The sequence below is a fragment of the Notechis scutatus genome, chromosome 2 (genome assembly GCF_049901735.1).
Source record: "Notechis scutatus isolate UNSWTSFEM ecotype Mainland chromosome 2, rNotScu1.2, whole genome shotgun sequence".
Classification (NCBI taxonomy): domain Eukaryota; kingdom Metazoa; phylum Chordata; class Lepidosauria; order Squamata; family Elapidae; genus Notechis; species Notechis scutatus.
The window spans coordinates 175,459,864-175,476,607 of record NC_142010.1 but is presented as its reverse complement, the minus strand read 5'-3'; the positions used below and the strand labels follow the sequence as shown (position 1 = coordinate 175,476,607).

The window sequence follows — 16,744 nt, the reverse complement described above, 5'->3', positions numbered from 1 at the left end:
TTTAAACCAGGGGTCCCCAACCACCGGTCCCCGGACCAGTACCGGTCCGTGGATCATTTTTTACTGGGCCGCAAAGCTTGGGTGCCGCCATCTTGTTTCGACAGCGCTTCCAAGTTTTCAGTTGGAAAGTGCTTCCGGGTTTTCAGTTGGAAAGCGGCGTTTGGGTGCTTAAGCCTTAGTTTCGTCGAAGAGGGGGGGGCGGCTTCGAACGAAGAGCCGTCCCGATGGCGGTGGAGTCTCGCGTTACTCAGGTACTGGTCCGTGGAAGAATACATAATCGTGAAACCGGTCCCTGGTTCAAAAAAGGTTGGGGGCCACTGTTTTAAACAACAGAGCAATGCACACACTTTGAAAAATATATTTTTGAACTACATGCCAACATATAAATACTTTTTTCCCCCAAATCACTGAAGAAACAGTTTCTTCCGAGCTCACAATGGTCCTTAACAGTCTCTGCATGTGTGTGAATGCACAGCTTCTCTCTCATCATTTAATTTGAATGTCCCTTCTCATTGTTAGGTAGGCAATTGATATGTTTCCCAAAATTACACATGTATCCTAGAAAATGAAGAATTAATATTACCCTGCCAGCTCAAGAGGTGCTGTCATATATTAAAGGTAAAGTTTCCCCTCACACATACGTGCTAGTTGTTTCTGGCTCTGGGGGCAGTGCTCATCTCTGTTACAAAGCCAAAGAGCCAAAGATGTCTCCATGGTCATATGGCTGGCATGACTAAACACCAAAGGCACATGGAACGCTGTTACCTTCCCACCAAAGTGGTCCCTATTTTTCTACTTGCATTTTTACATGCTTTTGAACTGCTAGGTTGGCAGAAGCTGGGACAGGTAATAGGAGCTCACTCCATTACGCGGTGCTAGGGATTCGAACCGCCTAACTGCCGACCTTTCTGATCGACAACCTCAGCGTCTTAGCCACTGAGCCACCATGTCACCATCATCTTTTGGCAAGACTTAATAATCTTTCTGAAGAGACAGGGAGTAGGGAGCACTTCTTTATTTCAAATAGGAGTCAAATAGGGTACAAATAATAGCTTATAGTAATAGTAATTGTTTTTTTAAAAATGAACTAGCTTTTGAACTGTCAAACAGACCCATTTGCACTTAGAGAATTTTTTAAAAAAGAACGGATGGATAAAATGTCAGTGGAAGAAACTGCTGTTACAGCCAGAGAACAAGGCCTATCAGGAACAGGTGAAAGGAAGGAAACATGTAAATCTGGCACTCTTTTTAATCTCTTCCTATTGCTTTAAAGTGCTGAACATTTTCTTCACCATAAAACTAGAAACAACATGGAAACAAACCAACCCCCAAATAAATGGTCTTCAAGTCAAATCCATACAGCTAAATAACAGCTATGTCACATATATATTTCCCAATAATTCTGGGATAACATGAAATAATTCTTCTGCAAGGGAAGAATAAATAATGGCTTTCATTAAAAAAATATATTTTCCTGCAATGGGTATGGTCAAAGCAGTTAATCAAGTTAATGGTCCAGATTCAGGAAAAGGATGACTTCTAAAAGAATAAAATCCACACAGATGATTTCCTGTTCAGAAAAAAAGATGCTTTCCTTTTCTCTACCCCCCCCCCAAACCTCCCCACCCCCCGCTTTTTAAAGGCACATAGCTCAATATGGGAGAGTCATTCTACCTTCAACAGATTATTATAAGCAACACAAAAGTCAATGTGAAGAAGACTGGAAAGGGTCTGCTAGAAGAGCTCATTTCTGCCTGGATATGGCGGGATTGCTTGTGTCCTCGTGGCTGGGGTTCCACAGAAATGTAACCATTAATTATATGAATCCTCAGAGGTGGTTCGGTGGTGCTATAAGACAAAAAAAAAGAAAAAAACCCAATTAAATGCAGTTGATCAAAAGGGGGGGGAAAAATGACGGACAGGCCCTGTCAAAAGCTACAGTTGCCTAATAAGAAGCGTTACACTGCACAGTTCACAAGAAATGTAGATCTTTGACCAAGTATGGAAGCCGCCTATTGAATCTTCCACTTGCATTTCTTACATAATACGTAATAAAAATGATCCAGTTTCCTAACATTGGTTACATTATAGCTGACAGTGACATCAAACATTAAGTATTAAGGAATTCTTTCCCATTGCATTCAGGTGGGAATTTGTATTATGTTTCTGTTGACATTCCCAACTCTGACTTTCTATAACAAATCAGACATTTATTTCACAGACATTTTTGCTTCTTTGGATGTTTACTCCTTGAAACTTCATATCCTTTGCACATCTTAAAATCTCTCCATGTACTTTTCTATCCTCGGTAAACTTTAATAGATATTCTGCTGAAGTATGCACGTCCATTTTCTTGCTTTATTTTTCTCTATAATATCAATTTTCCCCAAAGCAATTCAAATAATAAGGTTATGAGGTTTTGTACAATCTTCCCAAGTTGAATAATAGTCAGATATTTCCCATATCATTGCATTGATTTAAATTAACTTTCAGGATCAAAAACATCAAATGGCATTAAAGCTGCTGATTTTTCCCACGGAACCATTAAACCTTGGGTTGTTCTGTAATTTATTCACTATTCTGACCTCCCTGGCTGGAGGATAGATATTTTCCTGGGCAGAAATATATTAACCTTGGCTATCAGCACAATTATAAAATTGAAAGCATTCTATCCCAGCTTCCTTAAAAACAGATTCTCTTCTTTCCCCTCACTTTCCTTTACCCAATTAATTAATATGCCATATATGGGGAGATGATATCCTTCAGAAGAGGCCCCAGAAACTGGAACTACATTTCCAAAAGATGAACCACGCAAAAGATGCAAGTAACGGACCATCGATATTTTGACATGTGTGAGTGAGAAATAAAAATCTGACATCATTTTTCATCCCTGTCTGATCACGTGATTTATTAGTGCTCTGTTAAGCATAAAGTAAATTAAAATTCCAGGGGAAAAATTGAAATCAGTTACATAAAAACATATTAATTTCAAATTAAACCAATCAGTCTATGCCAGCTGCAATATTCTACTCTACTTCTGTGTGGCAAAGTGCATTAAACTAGTGCCCCCCCAACCTTTGTGGCTTGGTCCAGCTGGGGGGGAGAGGGGAACTGGGCTGCATGAGGGTGGGCATGTACACGCGTACACAGCTCAAGTTGTGCGAACAGCAAGCCAGTGCACAGTGCAAGTGTCTTCTGGCCCACCACTCACACAAGTTGAGCTTCTCTAGCCAGCCACTCACATGGCCCAATTCCAAATAGGTTATGGCCTAGTAGTGTGGGCCACAGCCCCAGGGTTGGAGACCCCTGCAATAAACGAAAAGAAACTTGGGAAATTTGAAGGTAGTTAATGTATCTTTTAAACCCACACATCCCTGAAGTTAAAAAAAAAAGATGTTCAAAGACATATGGAAAATAGCCAGTTGTCAGTTTATGCAAAGAACAAGTAGCTTTAGTAGTGAGATGGGTAGCAGATAAATTTAATAAATAAACAGGTAACACTAATAGCAGATCTCTCCAAAGAGGAACCAAGACTGATTAACTTCCAGAAATTAACAGAAAAGCTTTTTTTTTTCAGTGCTCAGTACTATAAAAGCTCCTGCTCCAAACCAAATAATGTGGAAGATTAATTTACAATTAATTTACAGATTTACAGAGAACTGTCACAGTTCTCTACTTATACCTTCAGCTATATTCATCCATCTTTTAGTTATTAACAATGAAACAAGAAAATACCAGAATGTAATGGCAATGGCAATTACAATTATTATTTTTAACATTTGTTAATGATAAATGTATTGTAGTAAATGACAATTGGAATCTCTAGAGTGTTTTCACTTTTGAAATGATAATTTGCCTTGAATTTTTTTTGTAGCAAGGCTTGTTCTTTGTAACCATAGCTTTGATCTTTTTTTAAAAAAATTTAAGGTTGAGAACTTAAAACAGAACTATTTTGGCTTTTCGACAAGACAAGACAGTGCTTCCCAAACATGGATAAATTACACAAAATGGGATAAAAGTGTTTTTTCTTTGGTTAGGGACACATAAACCTGTTATCCAGTCACAACAGGGATATTTGAATAAGGACTTTCTGATAGGCAGATTTAAGTAATGAAGGAAAAAGTTTTGGAGCACTGAAACTTCTCCGTGCTCCAGATATGACCAGGTTATGGATGGTGTGGAAAATATGAACAAAAATCCCCTCCCCTTTATCTTGCAATGTTAAGAGTTCAGCTGCTGAACCCAAACAGCTAAAAGAATCACAGCTACACTATTATTTCTTTGCAATACTTAAGTGATAGAATTTACTGCATTAATTATAGTGAAGCTGATTAATTTAGATGGTTTTAAAAGGGCCTAAACCAGGGATCTTCAAACTTGACAGCTTTAAGACTTGTGGAGTTCAACTCCCAGAATTCGTCCTCCAGTCATGTTAGCTTAGGAATTCTGGGAGTTGAAGTCCACAAGTCTTAAACTTGCCAAGTTTGAAGACCCTTGGCCTAAACAAATTCACTGTTATGGCTCTTGATGTTTGTGGCTATTTATTATGTAAATATCCCCTTGAATCAAAGGGAGTGCCTAAATCAAATATGATTTGTTGGAAAGCAACAGCTCTCTTGGTTATGGATTTCCCAGATATACATGATGAACCAACATGTGATACAAAGCCTTGAAACTTTTGCCAATGGTTATAAGTTGCTTGTGTTAATCTTTTCTGTATATTACTATCTTTCATGAATACTCTTGTGAATTCCAATACTAAGAATGCAAATCCTCCTAGATTCATAGCTATTGCTGGATGGACAGCTGGCGCATCAATAGCAGCCCAACCTGAAGTGAGAAGTCAGGGCCTCAACATGGCTTGTCTAGACTGCTGCAATATGTTCTACATTGGGCTGCTTTTGAATACCAATAAGAAGCTAGCATTGGTCCACTGTTGGCTGATGTATGCCATGAAAAGAATATGACATCAGTGCCCTGGATCTTCACTAGCTTCCAATAGGCTTCCAAATGCAATTTCAAAAACTGGTTTTATAAATATAAATATGTATACAGTAGCTCGGCACCAAAACACCTGTAGGAACAACTTCTGCAACCAGTTTTGAATTATCCAACCTTTATGTCCAAGACAAAACCATTGGTGATTTCCCCCGCCCCCACCTCCCATTGCAAGGTATGTGGGTTGGAGGTTTGAAGGTGCTGAGCCTCACTGAGGAACAACCTCCTTTTGCTAATTTGACCAGACTACCACATTGCTGGCTTTCTGTGAATTACTAAAAACTGAACTGAACTATTTCAGAGAGCCTGAAGAGTTTGAATTGATTTCACTGTTTTAATGGCTGTTATGTGAATTCATCTGGAGTTCATCTGCTTCTAGTTTTAGCTGCTTTGACTATACTGTGGGTATTTTATTGTGCTGGTTTTTTTGTGCTTGTACTGTAAACTGCAGAGAATCTTTCTTTTACGGTAGGCAGAAAAACCAATAAACAAATTATGTTTCTCTTAAAGGGCGCCCTTTTTACTATTTCTCGGAAACGCATTACCTTTCCTCGATGCGTACCCAAAGGTCATTGAACTGACGAAAGCGCTGTTTCCTCTGCTGTTTCTTCTTCTTGTTGTATTTCCTCTCTGCTTTCTCCAGCAGGTCCATGTTTTCGGGCAATAATGTGTCGGGCCACAGCTCTTCCTCCTCTTCTTCCTCCTGTTGTTGTTGGATCTCTTGGGAGATAATGTAAGAGGCATATTCTGGGGATGTTGAGGAGAGGGCAGACAAGAACTTCTGTTGGTTTTTTCCACTATAAAAAGCAAAATAAAGTAAGGTTGAGAATAGGGGCTGATTGTCTGCCAAGTAAATTGCTACAAACATTTCAAGTATTTGTGCTTCAAATACCTCGCTCCCTTGAAAGTGTCAAAAATGTTCAACACAGGAAAAGTGCCCATTCACCTTCTTTCTAAAGCAAGCTATAATAAAATACTAAAAAAACCTGTGTCCCATTGGGTTATCATTTCAGAGATGTTTCCTTAGAGGGGCAGAATGGCCATCAGCTGGCAAAAATTCAGAGGGAGCAGGAGCAATCTTTGACTTCCTGTTGGCTTTCCCATTGAATGTCCTTATGGGAAACTGTCAGTGAGCATAGAAATTTTCCTTCCTTCCTTCCTTCCTTCCTTCCTTCCTTCCTTCCTTCCTTCCTTCCTTCCTTCCTTCCTTCCTTCCTTCCTCCCTCCCTCCCTCCCTCCCTCCCTCCCTCCTTCTTCCTTCCCTTCCTCCATTTTTTCCTTCCCCCCTTTGCTTCCCATAGGGGAGGTACAAGTGGCTGCTACTGGATAGGGGAAGGAACAAGAGATTGTGCAAATGGCCAGGAAGCTGTCAGGGAGCATTGGAAATGAGGATGACATGATTGCCACAGTCAGAATTTGACAGCTTGGCAACACTGAAGCAGCCACCCTTCCACAGATCTCATTACCTCAGTAATGATCGTTCTGGCATTCTGTAAGTTACCCCATTTGAGGTCTTGGTTGAAAAAGTTTTGTCATATGAAGCATCATTTCACCAGTTAAATATTATTAGAGTTTTAGTAGTACAGGTAGTTAACAATCATTATGGCCACAAGTTGTAATAAAATGGGATGGGTACATGACTGACCTGATTTTATATTTTTTGCAGCAGTCATTAAGCAAACACAGAGGTTGTAAGTGTAAATATGGTTGTTAAGCAAACTGGTTGTTTGCTATGGAATGGTTTTGCCGAAACCTAGAAGCAATTGCCAATTTTTGGCAAAGCCATCATAACCCATGGTCATGTGTCCACAGGACATTGCAAATCGCCACAAATGTAACAGAAATAGCACCCCAACACGAAGCCACTACTGGTATTGTATTGCCCACAGAATGTACTAAAAGAATGAGTAAAGGAAAATTTCCTCTTTGATATTAAAGACAATTGAAAGGATAATAATCTATATCATGTGGTTGGAGAGATTACCTTCAGACTCTCCAAATGCACAAAATAGCATATGCGCACACTATCCATTGCATGATAAGACAACAGGAAGAAAAATGTAGCATTTGCAAAGCAGTGGATATTATGCGATTCCCTTTTTCTTCCCCCAGTGAGCTGAATTCGCCAGAAAGGCGGAAACTAAAACAAACATCCTTCATGCCTTTAATGCTCAATGAAATGCGCTCAGTGAACCTTAACTCAGGAATGGGAATGTAAAATGAACTTCAGGTAAACTGTTTAAAGCCAGGCAAATAGGAGATGAAATGCAGTTTCTCGGGAGAGCCCAGATGAGAACAGGATGAGTCTCAATGTTGCTTTTCCCAAAAGCAACTAGAGAGAGAAAGAAGCATTTAGAATTCACTAAAGGTTTGTACAGAGATACTTCTCATTTTCTCTGATGAGTCAACATTCAGTGACTCATCCATAAAGAATGTTTAAGCAAAAGGATAAATGCCACTTCCACATGATTTAATACTGAAGGGAAATGTGGTCAAAGAAAATGAAATATTTTCTTCCACTCTGGCGAAACATGGGCAAATATTTAACCGCCTTCATTATATGCCGATCACAACATACTTTTACTTGGTAGTTCATTATTATAACCTAAGCAGAGTCTTCCTCCTCCTGCTTTCCTCCATCCTTCCATGTATATGGAATAAAATTCCCACTGGTTTTGGAGAGGAAAAAGTCTTATTGCAGTCTAACATTCTTTGAACTCATCACGTTTTGGATAGTTCAGGAAACCCCCAGCATACCGAGTATCTTATAATCGGTAAAACAAAAATGTAAATTTAAGCCAACTTTAAAGGATTCTTGTGTTTATTTTAAACAATTATCATGGCCGGGTGTAGTAATAGAGAATGACATAGTACTATTCTTCTGCTGTTGCAATTAGAATGACCTGTGTCCACTGAAATTATTTGTATTTCTTCGAAAACTTCCCCCCCCCCCCAAGCCATTTTGATAATTACTTGTGATACAAAAAGTCTATTTATTGAGGTATATTTTAATTGTATTAAAACAAGATATAAAATAATAATTAACCTTTCACTTTGCATTAGGACAGAATTGAATGGATTTTCATATCTGCTATTTCCCAGTTCCTGCTTCTTTTAAAGAGCTACCAAAATGACTGGCACTCTACATTGGAGGAATTGTTCTGGAATGTATAAGTCAGCTTTCATCCTCTGAAAAGATCATGTTTTGGTTGATATGAAACTTTCTGGTGTTGCTATCTGCCTGAATGCCAAAAGATGTATAGGACCTGACAAGTCTGCTATATTTGTGGAAATTTATTCACATATGGAAGTCATAACTTGGCATTTCATTTGTCAAGTGAGGAAGTGAAGTTTAGAGAGGGATCTACGTTGCTGGAGCAGAGAGCAACTCACAAAAGTGACATCCAGTACCATTTACCATGGATAGACAGAAGATAAGATATCCCTTAGAGAAGAGTAATTTTGTGTCATCTGGAAGAAAATCATCACCTACAATCAGTTTTAGAGTAAATTGGAAACACTATTTTGTGAAACTACAGTATAGACTACAGTGCATGATGGCTATGAAGACATGATTATATTTTCACTCAACTTACAAATATTAAGCTTCTACGTGGTAGAACTATTGACACAATGGTCTGTTTTTTTTTTTCCATCAGAGAACTTGAGGCATGAGTGAGAAGCAGAGGAGGATGTGGGAAACTGGCAGGCTTTTCATTCTGCAAGTGTCCAGGTTCACACGGTTTTACACTGAATAAAATGGCAGTAGTTTCAACTCCAAAATGCATTTCTATTATGTTTTGTTTCCTGAAGATGATTGTTAAAGCAGTTGTTACCTGATTGCTTGCCCAGCAGATGTATGGTCTACTTCATATCCTTTTCTCCTCAAAATATCTATGACTGTATTGTTGCCCATGAAATGACCTTTAGGTAATAAAAGAGAAAAGCCCCAAGTAACATTAATCAAAGCACATAAACAACATTTTAAAGTACAGATTAGACAACAATGCAAAGTTTACATGAACACCTGCTTTAACTGACCCTAGAAAGTCTCTGTTGTAAACCAACCATCCCCTAGCTGGAGACTGAGGTTAGGAAAAGCTGCTAGAGATGTAGGAATTGATCCAATCATGCTGGATTTAACTTTAGTTATAATGAAACATAGAAATATAGAAAACTGACAGCAGAAAAAGACCTACTGTCCATTGAGTCTTCATTTTGGTTTTTTGTTGTTGTTGTTGTTTTCTTATTTATTATTTTTATTTTTTAAATTTTTGTCAGATGATAGACATATGTTCATCCCAAGCATGTTTAAACTCAGGTACTGAGGACTGATTCCCTAACTCCACTGGAAGTTGGTTCCAGGCTTCCACCACACTTTCTGTGATGTAATCCTTTCTAACATTACTTTTGAATTTACCCCTTGTCAGTTTGAGTTTATGCCCCCGTGTTCTTGATCTTTGCTTCATACTGAAAATATTGCCTTCTAGAATCCTATTCACACCCTTAATATATGTTTCAGCCATGTCTTCCCTTTCCCTTCTGTCCTCCAGACTGTATATATTTAGGTCCTTCAATCTTTCCTGATATGTTTTGTCTCCTTTTTTGTTGGCTGTCTCTGGACTTGCTCAATTTTATCAGTATCCTTAGTAGAAAATGAAATCTAAAAGTAGGATACTTATAAATCACCAATATAAACAATCTTCTCTTAAAAACATAATAATAAAAATAATTTTAAAAACAAAGTTATTAAAGCATTAATGCAGAATAGAAGATTATCAAGCTCCTGAGAAGCTCCATGCCTATCTGCAAGCAACCTATTAGCTTCCTAAAATACTATTTGCCTAATTAATATTCAGGTGTTATTATGCTGATGTGATTTTTAAAAAGAAGTCTAATGCTCAAGGTAAGAAATGGAGTGGCCGTGACCATATTACCATTCGTAAGAAAGAATAAAGATTTTTTGGGGAACAAAGAAGATGATACAAAGGCAACCAACAAAAGAAGTAACTGTCCGTAAGGAAGAAATGTAAACAAAGGAACAAGTACAGCAGATAAGAATGACAACCAGAAGCAAGAGACACAGAAGATATTCTTCAATCCAAAAACAGCTTTGAAGCTCTTACAGAAGCAACTAGCTTTGAACCTTCAAAGGAAGAAAAAGATCTTGTGTAACAAACACTACAATAGCATAACCTTGAAAGGCAGAGAGGATGTAGTTGTAGCCTGCAAGAAGACAAAGAGAAAGTAGTTAGATACTAACCACTATTGTAAACAAACATATTCTGACTATTAGTATATGAAATAAGCTGTCCACCATGTCATGGATCAGGCATGTGACAGAATTTCTAAGACGTATGAAGTCCATTCCTCTTTGCTGGTAATTCATATGCAGGGAGCAACTACAACCACATCATCATGGATTTGTAAGAATTTGAAATAAAACTAGAATTAAAGGAAGATCAGATGGTTACCCCATATGGAAGAGGACTGGGAAAGGGAAAGAATACTGCAGATGAACGACTGGCTTTCAAAATATCAATGGGAGAATGTTGGTTTTTGGGACTGCAATCTGAGTTATCTCGATTTTGGAGTGCCAGAATAAAAGAGGTTGCAGAAGAACTAGCAAAAAAGCATTTGGCCAAAATGCGGAAAGCTTGAACGTGAGAGGTGTTGAAACAGCCCAAATTCACCTATTTCTGCAGAAATAAAAGTTTTACTAAAGCAAAGGATCCTCTATTTCAATTTCCTGGTTGTCTCTTGGAGATTCCAGCATGTTAATCAGAGGCTTTGCTTAGTCTTTCTACAGACTGTCTACCTCAAGTTACTCAAAATACAAGACCTTGTTTTATACCCAGCTGAGGGAAGTGCTAAGGTAATCTCACTCTACATGACAAAGAGTGGAGAACTTCTCTATTAGATTATCAGTCTGATTAACAGACTGCACTCACAACCATTACTTAATTCCTACAAATAGTCCTCAACGTATGACCACAGCTGAGCCCAACATTTATGTTGTTAAGTGAGGAATTTGTTAAGTGAGTTTTGCTCCATTTTAAGACTTTTCTCTCCACTTGTTAAGTGAATCACTGCAGTTATTAAATTAGTAATCTGGTTGTTAAGTGAATCTGGTTTCCCCATTGACTTTGCTTGTCAGATGGTCAGAAAATAGGATCACATGACCCTGGGACACTGTGGTCATCATAAAGGTGAGTCAGCTGTCCAGCATCTGAAGGTAAATCACGTGACCATGGGGATGCTACAATGGTCATAAGTGTGAAAAAACAGTCGTAAGTTACTTTTTTCACTGCCGTTGTAACGTTGAATGTTTGCTAAACGAACTGTTGTAAGAGGAGAACTACCTGTAATTGGCTTTGTCTTCTTCAACAAGATTTCAGTTCAAAGAAAGTAATTGGAAAGAGCATCTTAAAAGAGCACAACTGAAGCTTGAGAAGGATTTTAAGATACACCCTCAGGGAATATCTTCTTACTTTGAACCAATGAACACTTCCTGAGTCACTTGAATCACACTCTATGTGAAGCAACTTCTTGACTGTCTAACTGAACCTGATATGCATTTCTTTTATGTATCCGAAAATCCTGTTTTCAAAAAAGAAAAGGAGAATCCATGAATTTGGTCAATCTGACATCAATACCTGGAAAAAAATTCTAGAGCAAGTCACAGAGTGACTCATTCCTTGAGAAGCTTGAGAACAATGAGGTGATAAGCACAACTCCACATGGATTTACCAGGAACAAGTCTTATTAGACTAACCACTCATTTTTTTTAATTAGGTAGCTTCTGGCAGCATCTTATGAAGCTGCTATAGATATACGTATGTTTTGTCATTTCAACAAGTCATGCTGAAATGTCAAACTACTTTCCCATGGGCTGCATGGCATGGCATTTATGTGGATATATTGCTGAATTGAAAAATCAGATTAAGGAAAATTCTTTATCCTCAGGGAGATAGCAAGTGGAGTAGCACCGTGTTTAGCCCTAGACTCTATGCTTTTTAGCATTTTTATTAATGGCTTGGATGACAAGTGGATGAAAGAATTTACAAATCTGCAGAAGACACAAACTGGGAGAACTAATACCATAAGCGACAAATACAACTCAAAATCATCTTTATCAGTTAAAAAAAATAATGTGAAAAAATCGTTGGAATTGTAGCTGACTAAGAATGACCATGTAATATGCTGCAAAGGAGGCTAATGTAATTTTAGGGTGCATAATTTATTGCACATCATTTAGTGTTAATTAGACTCTATTGTGAGCATGATATTCAGTTCTGAGCTTTTACTGTATATTGTTGCTTTAATATTGAAAATTATCATCAATATTCTCGATCATTATCAATTTTTTTCTAGCACTACTGAACAATCATTAACCAGAAATCAAGGCTAAAAAGAAGAACAGTTGTCAAAACATGTGTGGAACGGGAAACGAGCAGATACACACACACACACACACACACACACACACACACACACACACACACAAATGAAGGTTTGACTTATTAACTTAGGCATGTCCAAAAGTGTACAGAATGAACTTTCCATTATTTCAACAGCATACCAGTGTTCAGCAAACCGTACTCTTTGAGTGCATTAAGCTCACCTGTGATAATCTGTCTCCTCCCTGTCCTGAAATTAAATTGGCAGCAAGGATCTTATCTTTGCATTGCAAATTGCTTGCTTTTGTACTAGAAATCCTTGGCAGAAATGTACTTGGAGGCTGTTGTCCAAACACAGGCACATCCTAGACTTTCCAGCAATTAAGAGAACTGCTTTAATTTAAGAGATTCGCCTACCACTTTCAATATTTCTTTTAAAGCAGCTACGAATGCACACGGTTAGAATTCACCCCAGAAGCGTAAGATCAAGCAGTTTCACTCCTGCGGGAGGCTGTCCACAGAAGCATGATAGGGAGCAGAACCCCTTTTCATCTGTTTCCTCTTTTGGCCTGACACACTTGAGTGACTCCAAAGAGAAAGCACACACACACACCCATCCTTGTGCCAGCAGAAGCCCCTCCTCTTTTTGCACTCAGCTCTCCATTATCCCTATCCTACACTACATGAACACAGGCATTCGGGAGGTCAATTTACTTTGGCAGTCATTGTTCTGTGTTCAAACTCAAGAACGGGAGAAACTGAGATCTCCTTGTAAGTATCAATTCTAGCCAAGTGGGGAAATAAGCTATAGTCTTTTCATCTAGTCTTAAATAAAGAGAGGTACCCACTGTTCTAATGAAGGATTCTTTTTTTGCCCCCTACCCAAGGTGGATTTATTCTTTCAAGCTTGACAACAGACCCAGATTTATATTCTTTTAAATGTTTTGCGTCCTGTGAAAGAGGAACAGAACTTTACATCCCAGAGTGTTTTCACCTATAGCACAGATTGTGGTTTAGTAGTAAGATCCTTTCTCTGATGTTTACTTCCAGTTTCAAGGTTTAAATAGGAAGCACCCATCACTCTTGAATAAGCCAGATCCCCACAATATGGATAAGCTTCACTTGGGAAGGTGTCAGCATGTGACCCATTTTCACAGTGCGTAGAGATTAAGGTAAAGGTGTTAGGCCAACATCGTGGCTCCCTAAAAGAAGCAAATTATTTGGAGCCTTTTCAGTCAGGGTTCCAACCTGGGAATGGGACAAAGGTAACATTGATTGCTTTCTTAAATGGCCTGTTTGGAACTTAGATGAAGGTAGTGTGCCCCTTCTGACATTTTCATGACCTTTGGTATCATCACCTGTGGTATCTTACTGGACCACTGGACCCCAACTTTATGGGGATTGAAGACCAAGGATACTATTTTGCAGAGGCTCCTCTTCTTCCTCACTGGGTATTTTCACTCAGTGTAGGAATGGGACGAGAGATCTGCCCACTGGCCTCAGATATATGGGACGCCACAGAGGTTGGCTATCACTCCCTTGTCCTTCAATATCCAAATAAAGCCACTTTATATCACTAGCCTGGGCTGTAGGAGAGATGCTGCCAGCCCACAGTCCATGGTCTGGCACCGGCCCATGGCATGCCAGCAACCGGACCATGCAAACAAGTGAGGCCTCATCGATGGAACGCAGGCAGCACACAAAGGTCTCTCTGGTCCATGGAAAAACCTTTCTCCACAGAACCAGTCCCTGATGCTCAAAAGATTGGGGGCTGCTGTCCTAGTGCACAAAGTTCTTAAGGGTTTTGATGGGGCAAAAGAGACTGAAGTTGAACCCAGGAATTAGGATTGTTGATCAGAATGTTCTATTAAAATCTGGACAAGTATTTTCCAGAAATAGCAGATTTGAGATTTGGTCACCCTTCTGGACTTACAGCTTGAACAGCAGATGGAAGTCTGAGGACTTTTGCCAATTGTGACCTTATCTGGGGCAGAGAAATCAATTAAAGCAACTCAGGGAAATACAGGTACAGGGAGATCTAGTATAGCCTAACATTGTGTATGGTGTATTGTGTATCTGTCCTTCTGCTTCTATCTCTATCTATCTTTACAGAGGGACTGTCTTCACAAGCTGTATACTGTAACCCATTACAGGTAGATTTTGACTTACAGCCACAATAGAGTCCAAAATTTCTGTTGCTAAAGGACACAGTGGTTAAGTGAGTTGTGCCCCATTTTACAACCTTTCTTGCCACAATGGTTAAGTGCAGTTGTAAATTTAACGCGGTTGTTAAGTCAATCTGCCTTCCCCATTGACTTTGCTTGTCAGAAGGTTGCAAAAAGTGATCACGTGACCCCAGGACATTGCAACCGTCATAAATATGAACCAATTGCCAGCATTCAAATTTTGATCACGTGACCATGGGGATGCTGCCATGGTTGTAAGTATGAAAAACCTACAAAAAGTTTACATAAGTCACTTTTTTCAGTCAAGTTATAACTTTGAACAGTTGCTAAATGTTGTAAGTCAAGGACTAGCTGTATTTTAACCTAGATCTATTTATTAAATTTATTTATTAAATTTCTATGCTGTTCATTTTACTGATACAACAACATTGGTTGGCTATCCCATCACTGCTCCAGAAGCCAAAGGTGGCCTTAAGATACATTCTATTTAAATTGTTTGCAAACATTTATAAAACTTTTTGCATTTCATTAAACCACTGCATATTTGTACTATCTTCACCATAGTTGAAAAACCAAACAAGCAAACAGCCCCTTGTTGCATTATATTTTAAGGAAAGTAAGTTCACATTTTCAGCTATGGCTTCAACTTGGTTAGAAAATATATTAATAAATATATTGTTTAGTAAACCAATAGTATTAAATAGTGAAATATATCATTAAAATATATCACGGTTAACAAATAACCACACGGAGTAAATGACATGACTTTATGATTCCTAATAAAAGTACTTTCATTTAAAAAGTGCTACTTTTCAAGAGGTACTACCTCTTGCAAATCTCTTTGGAATCACTGAAATGGCAACACAGAAACTTTGGTGGGAGGGGAGATGAAGTCCGCCTCAAACATGAATATTTGAAAACATTCTAAGGCCTAATAAGAATATCTTTATTGGAAAATTATTGCCATTCATCTACAAGACCTGCACATTTAAATCAGTACATGGCTTCAATAATATATTTAAATAAATATTTAATTATAGATTTGCCGCCAGGAGTGCTCGAAGTTTAAAAATGGCTGACGTTTAGAATTCTTTCACTAACACCAATGATCAAAAGGATTAGCCAATATTAACACTCCACACTACATGCCAGCAGAAATTCAGGGAGAAGTGACAGATGTTAATTTACACAATGCCAACCCCCAGGAGTATACAAAACCTGACTGGATAATGTGCGCCTGATCAGTTTTTCCTTGAGGGAAAAGCACATTATGCAGATGATTGAGTACATACTGTCTCTCTGCCAGTGTAATATTTATGCATGCCAGAACAGATAATATCTGAGATCATTTGATTATCTCACAAAATAAGCACTGAAATACAATTGCTCTCTCCCCCTTGTGTGAAGCATTCCAGTAGCACCTCCAGGTAGTACAGTCTGACATTATGCACTATTCAATTTAAACAATGAAATCCTATTTAAAAATGACAGGCATTTTGGGGCATAAATACATGCCTTAATGCAGTGGCCCCCAATCTTTTGGGCACCAGGGACCAGTTCTGTGTAAAAAAAAATGTCCATGGACCGGAGGGGCTGTGATTTCTCATGCTACCTAGATCCCCCATGAATGCACACTTATGCAGCTCAGTTCCCAACAGGCTGCAGACCAGTGCCGGTTTGACGAACTGGGGTTGAGGACCCCTGCTTTAAAAAAAAAGAAGCACTATTGATTTTTTAATATCTAAGTTGTCAAATATATATCTAGTGACTTGGCTTACATCAGGGCTGTCAAACTACAGGCCTGCAGGCTGGATGCGTCACGAGCTGGCCACACTCAGGCCTGGTTTAGCTAAGGGGAAAAAATGTCCCAACACATCACGTGATGCCTCTGTGATGACGTGAGTTTGACACCCCTGGCTTACATCTTCCAAAATGTTCTTAGACCAGATTCACACTTGGGAGGTAGGTACAGCCCAGCAGGTGAGGTTATTTTATTAGGAGAACACCAGTTTAAGCCGATTCTGTCTATATATATAAAAGGGAAATACCACTCACGCGTCATCACAAAATCTCCAGAAGCATAAAGCCTACCAACTTGAAATTTGGCATATATGTTCCTCTTGGCTTCTAGGTGCTCACTAAGAAAGGATTTTTCGAAAT

The 16,744-nt window shown here is 38.7% G+C and overlaps 1 protein-coding gene across 2 annotated transcripts in view; it reads right to left on the bottom strand.

Moving 5' to 3' along the window:
• Positions 1–1,000: 1,000 nt before the first annotated feature.
• TRABD2A (TraB domain containing 2A) overlaps positions 1,001–16,744 on the bottom strand; it is a 77,694-nt gene continuing 61,950 nt past the window's right edge. The window contains exons 5-7 of one of the 2 annotated variants that reach the window (XM_026672864.2): positions 8,835–8,922; positions 5,544–5,795; positions 1,001–1,848 (exon numbers count right to left, since the gene is read on the bottom strand). In XM_026672864.2, the coding sequence (XP_026528649.1) occupies positions 1,677–1,848; positions 5,544–5,795; positions 8,835–8,922 (512 nt within the window). In that variant the 3' untranslated portion in view covers positions 1,001–1,676. The remainder of the gene's footprint in view (positions 1,849–5,543; positions 5,796–8,834; positions 8,923–16,744) is intronic. The other variant, XM_087957452.1, reaches the window with a different exon arrangement.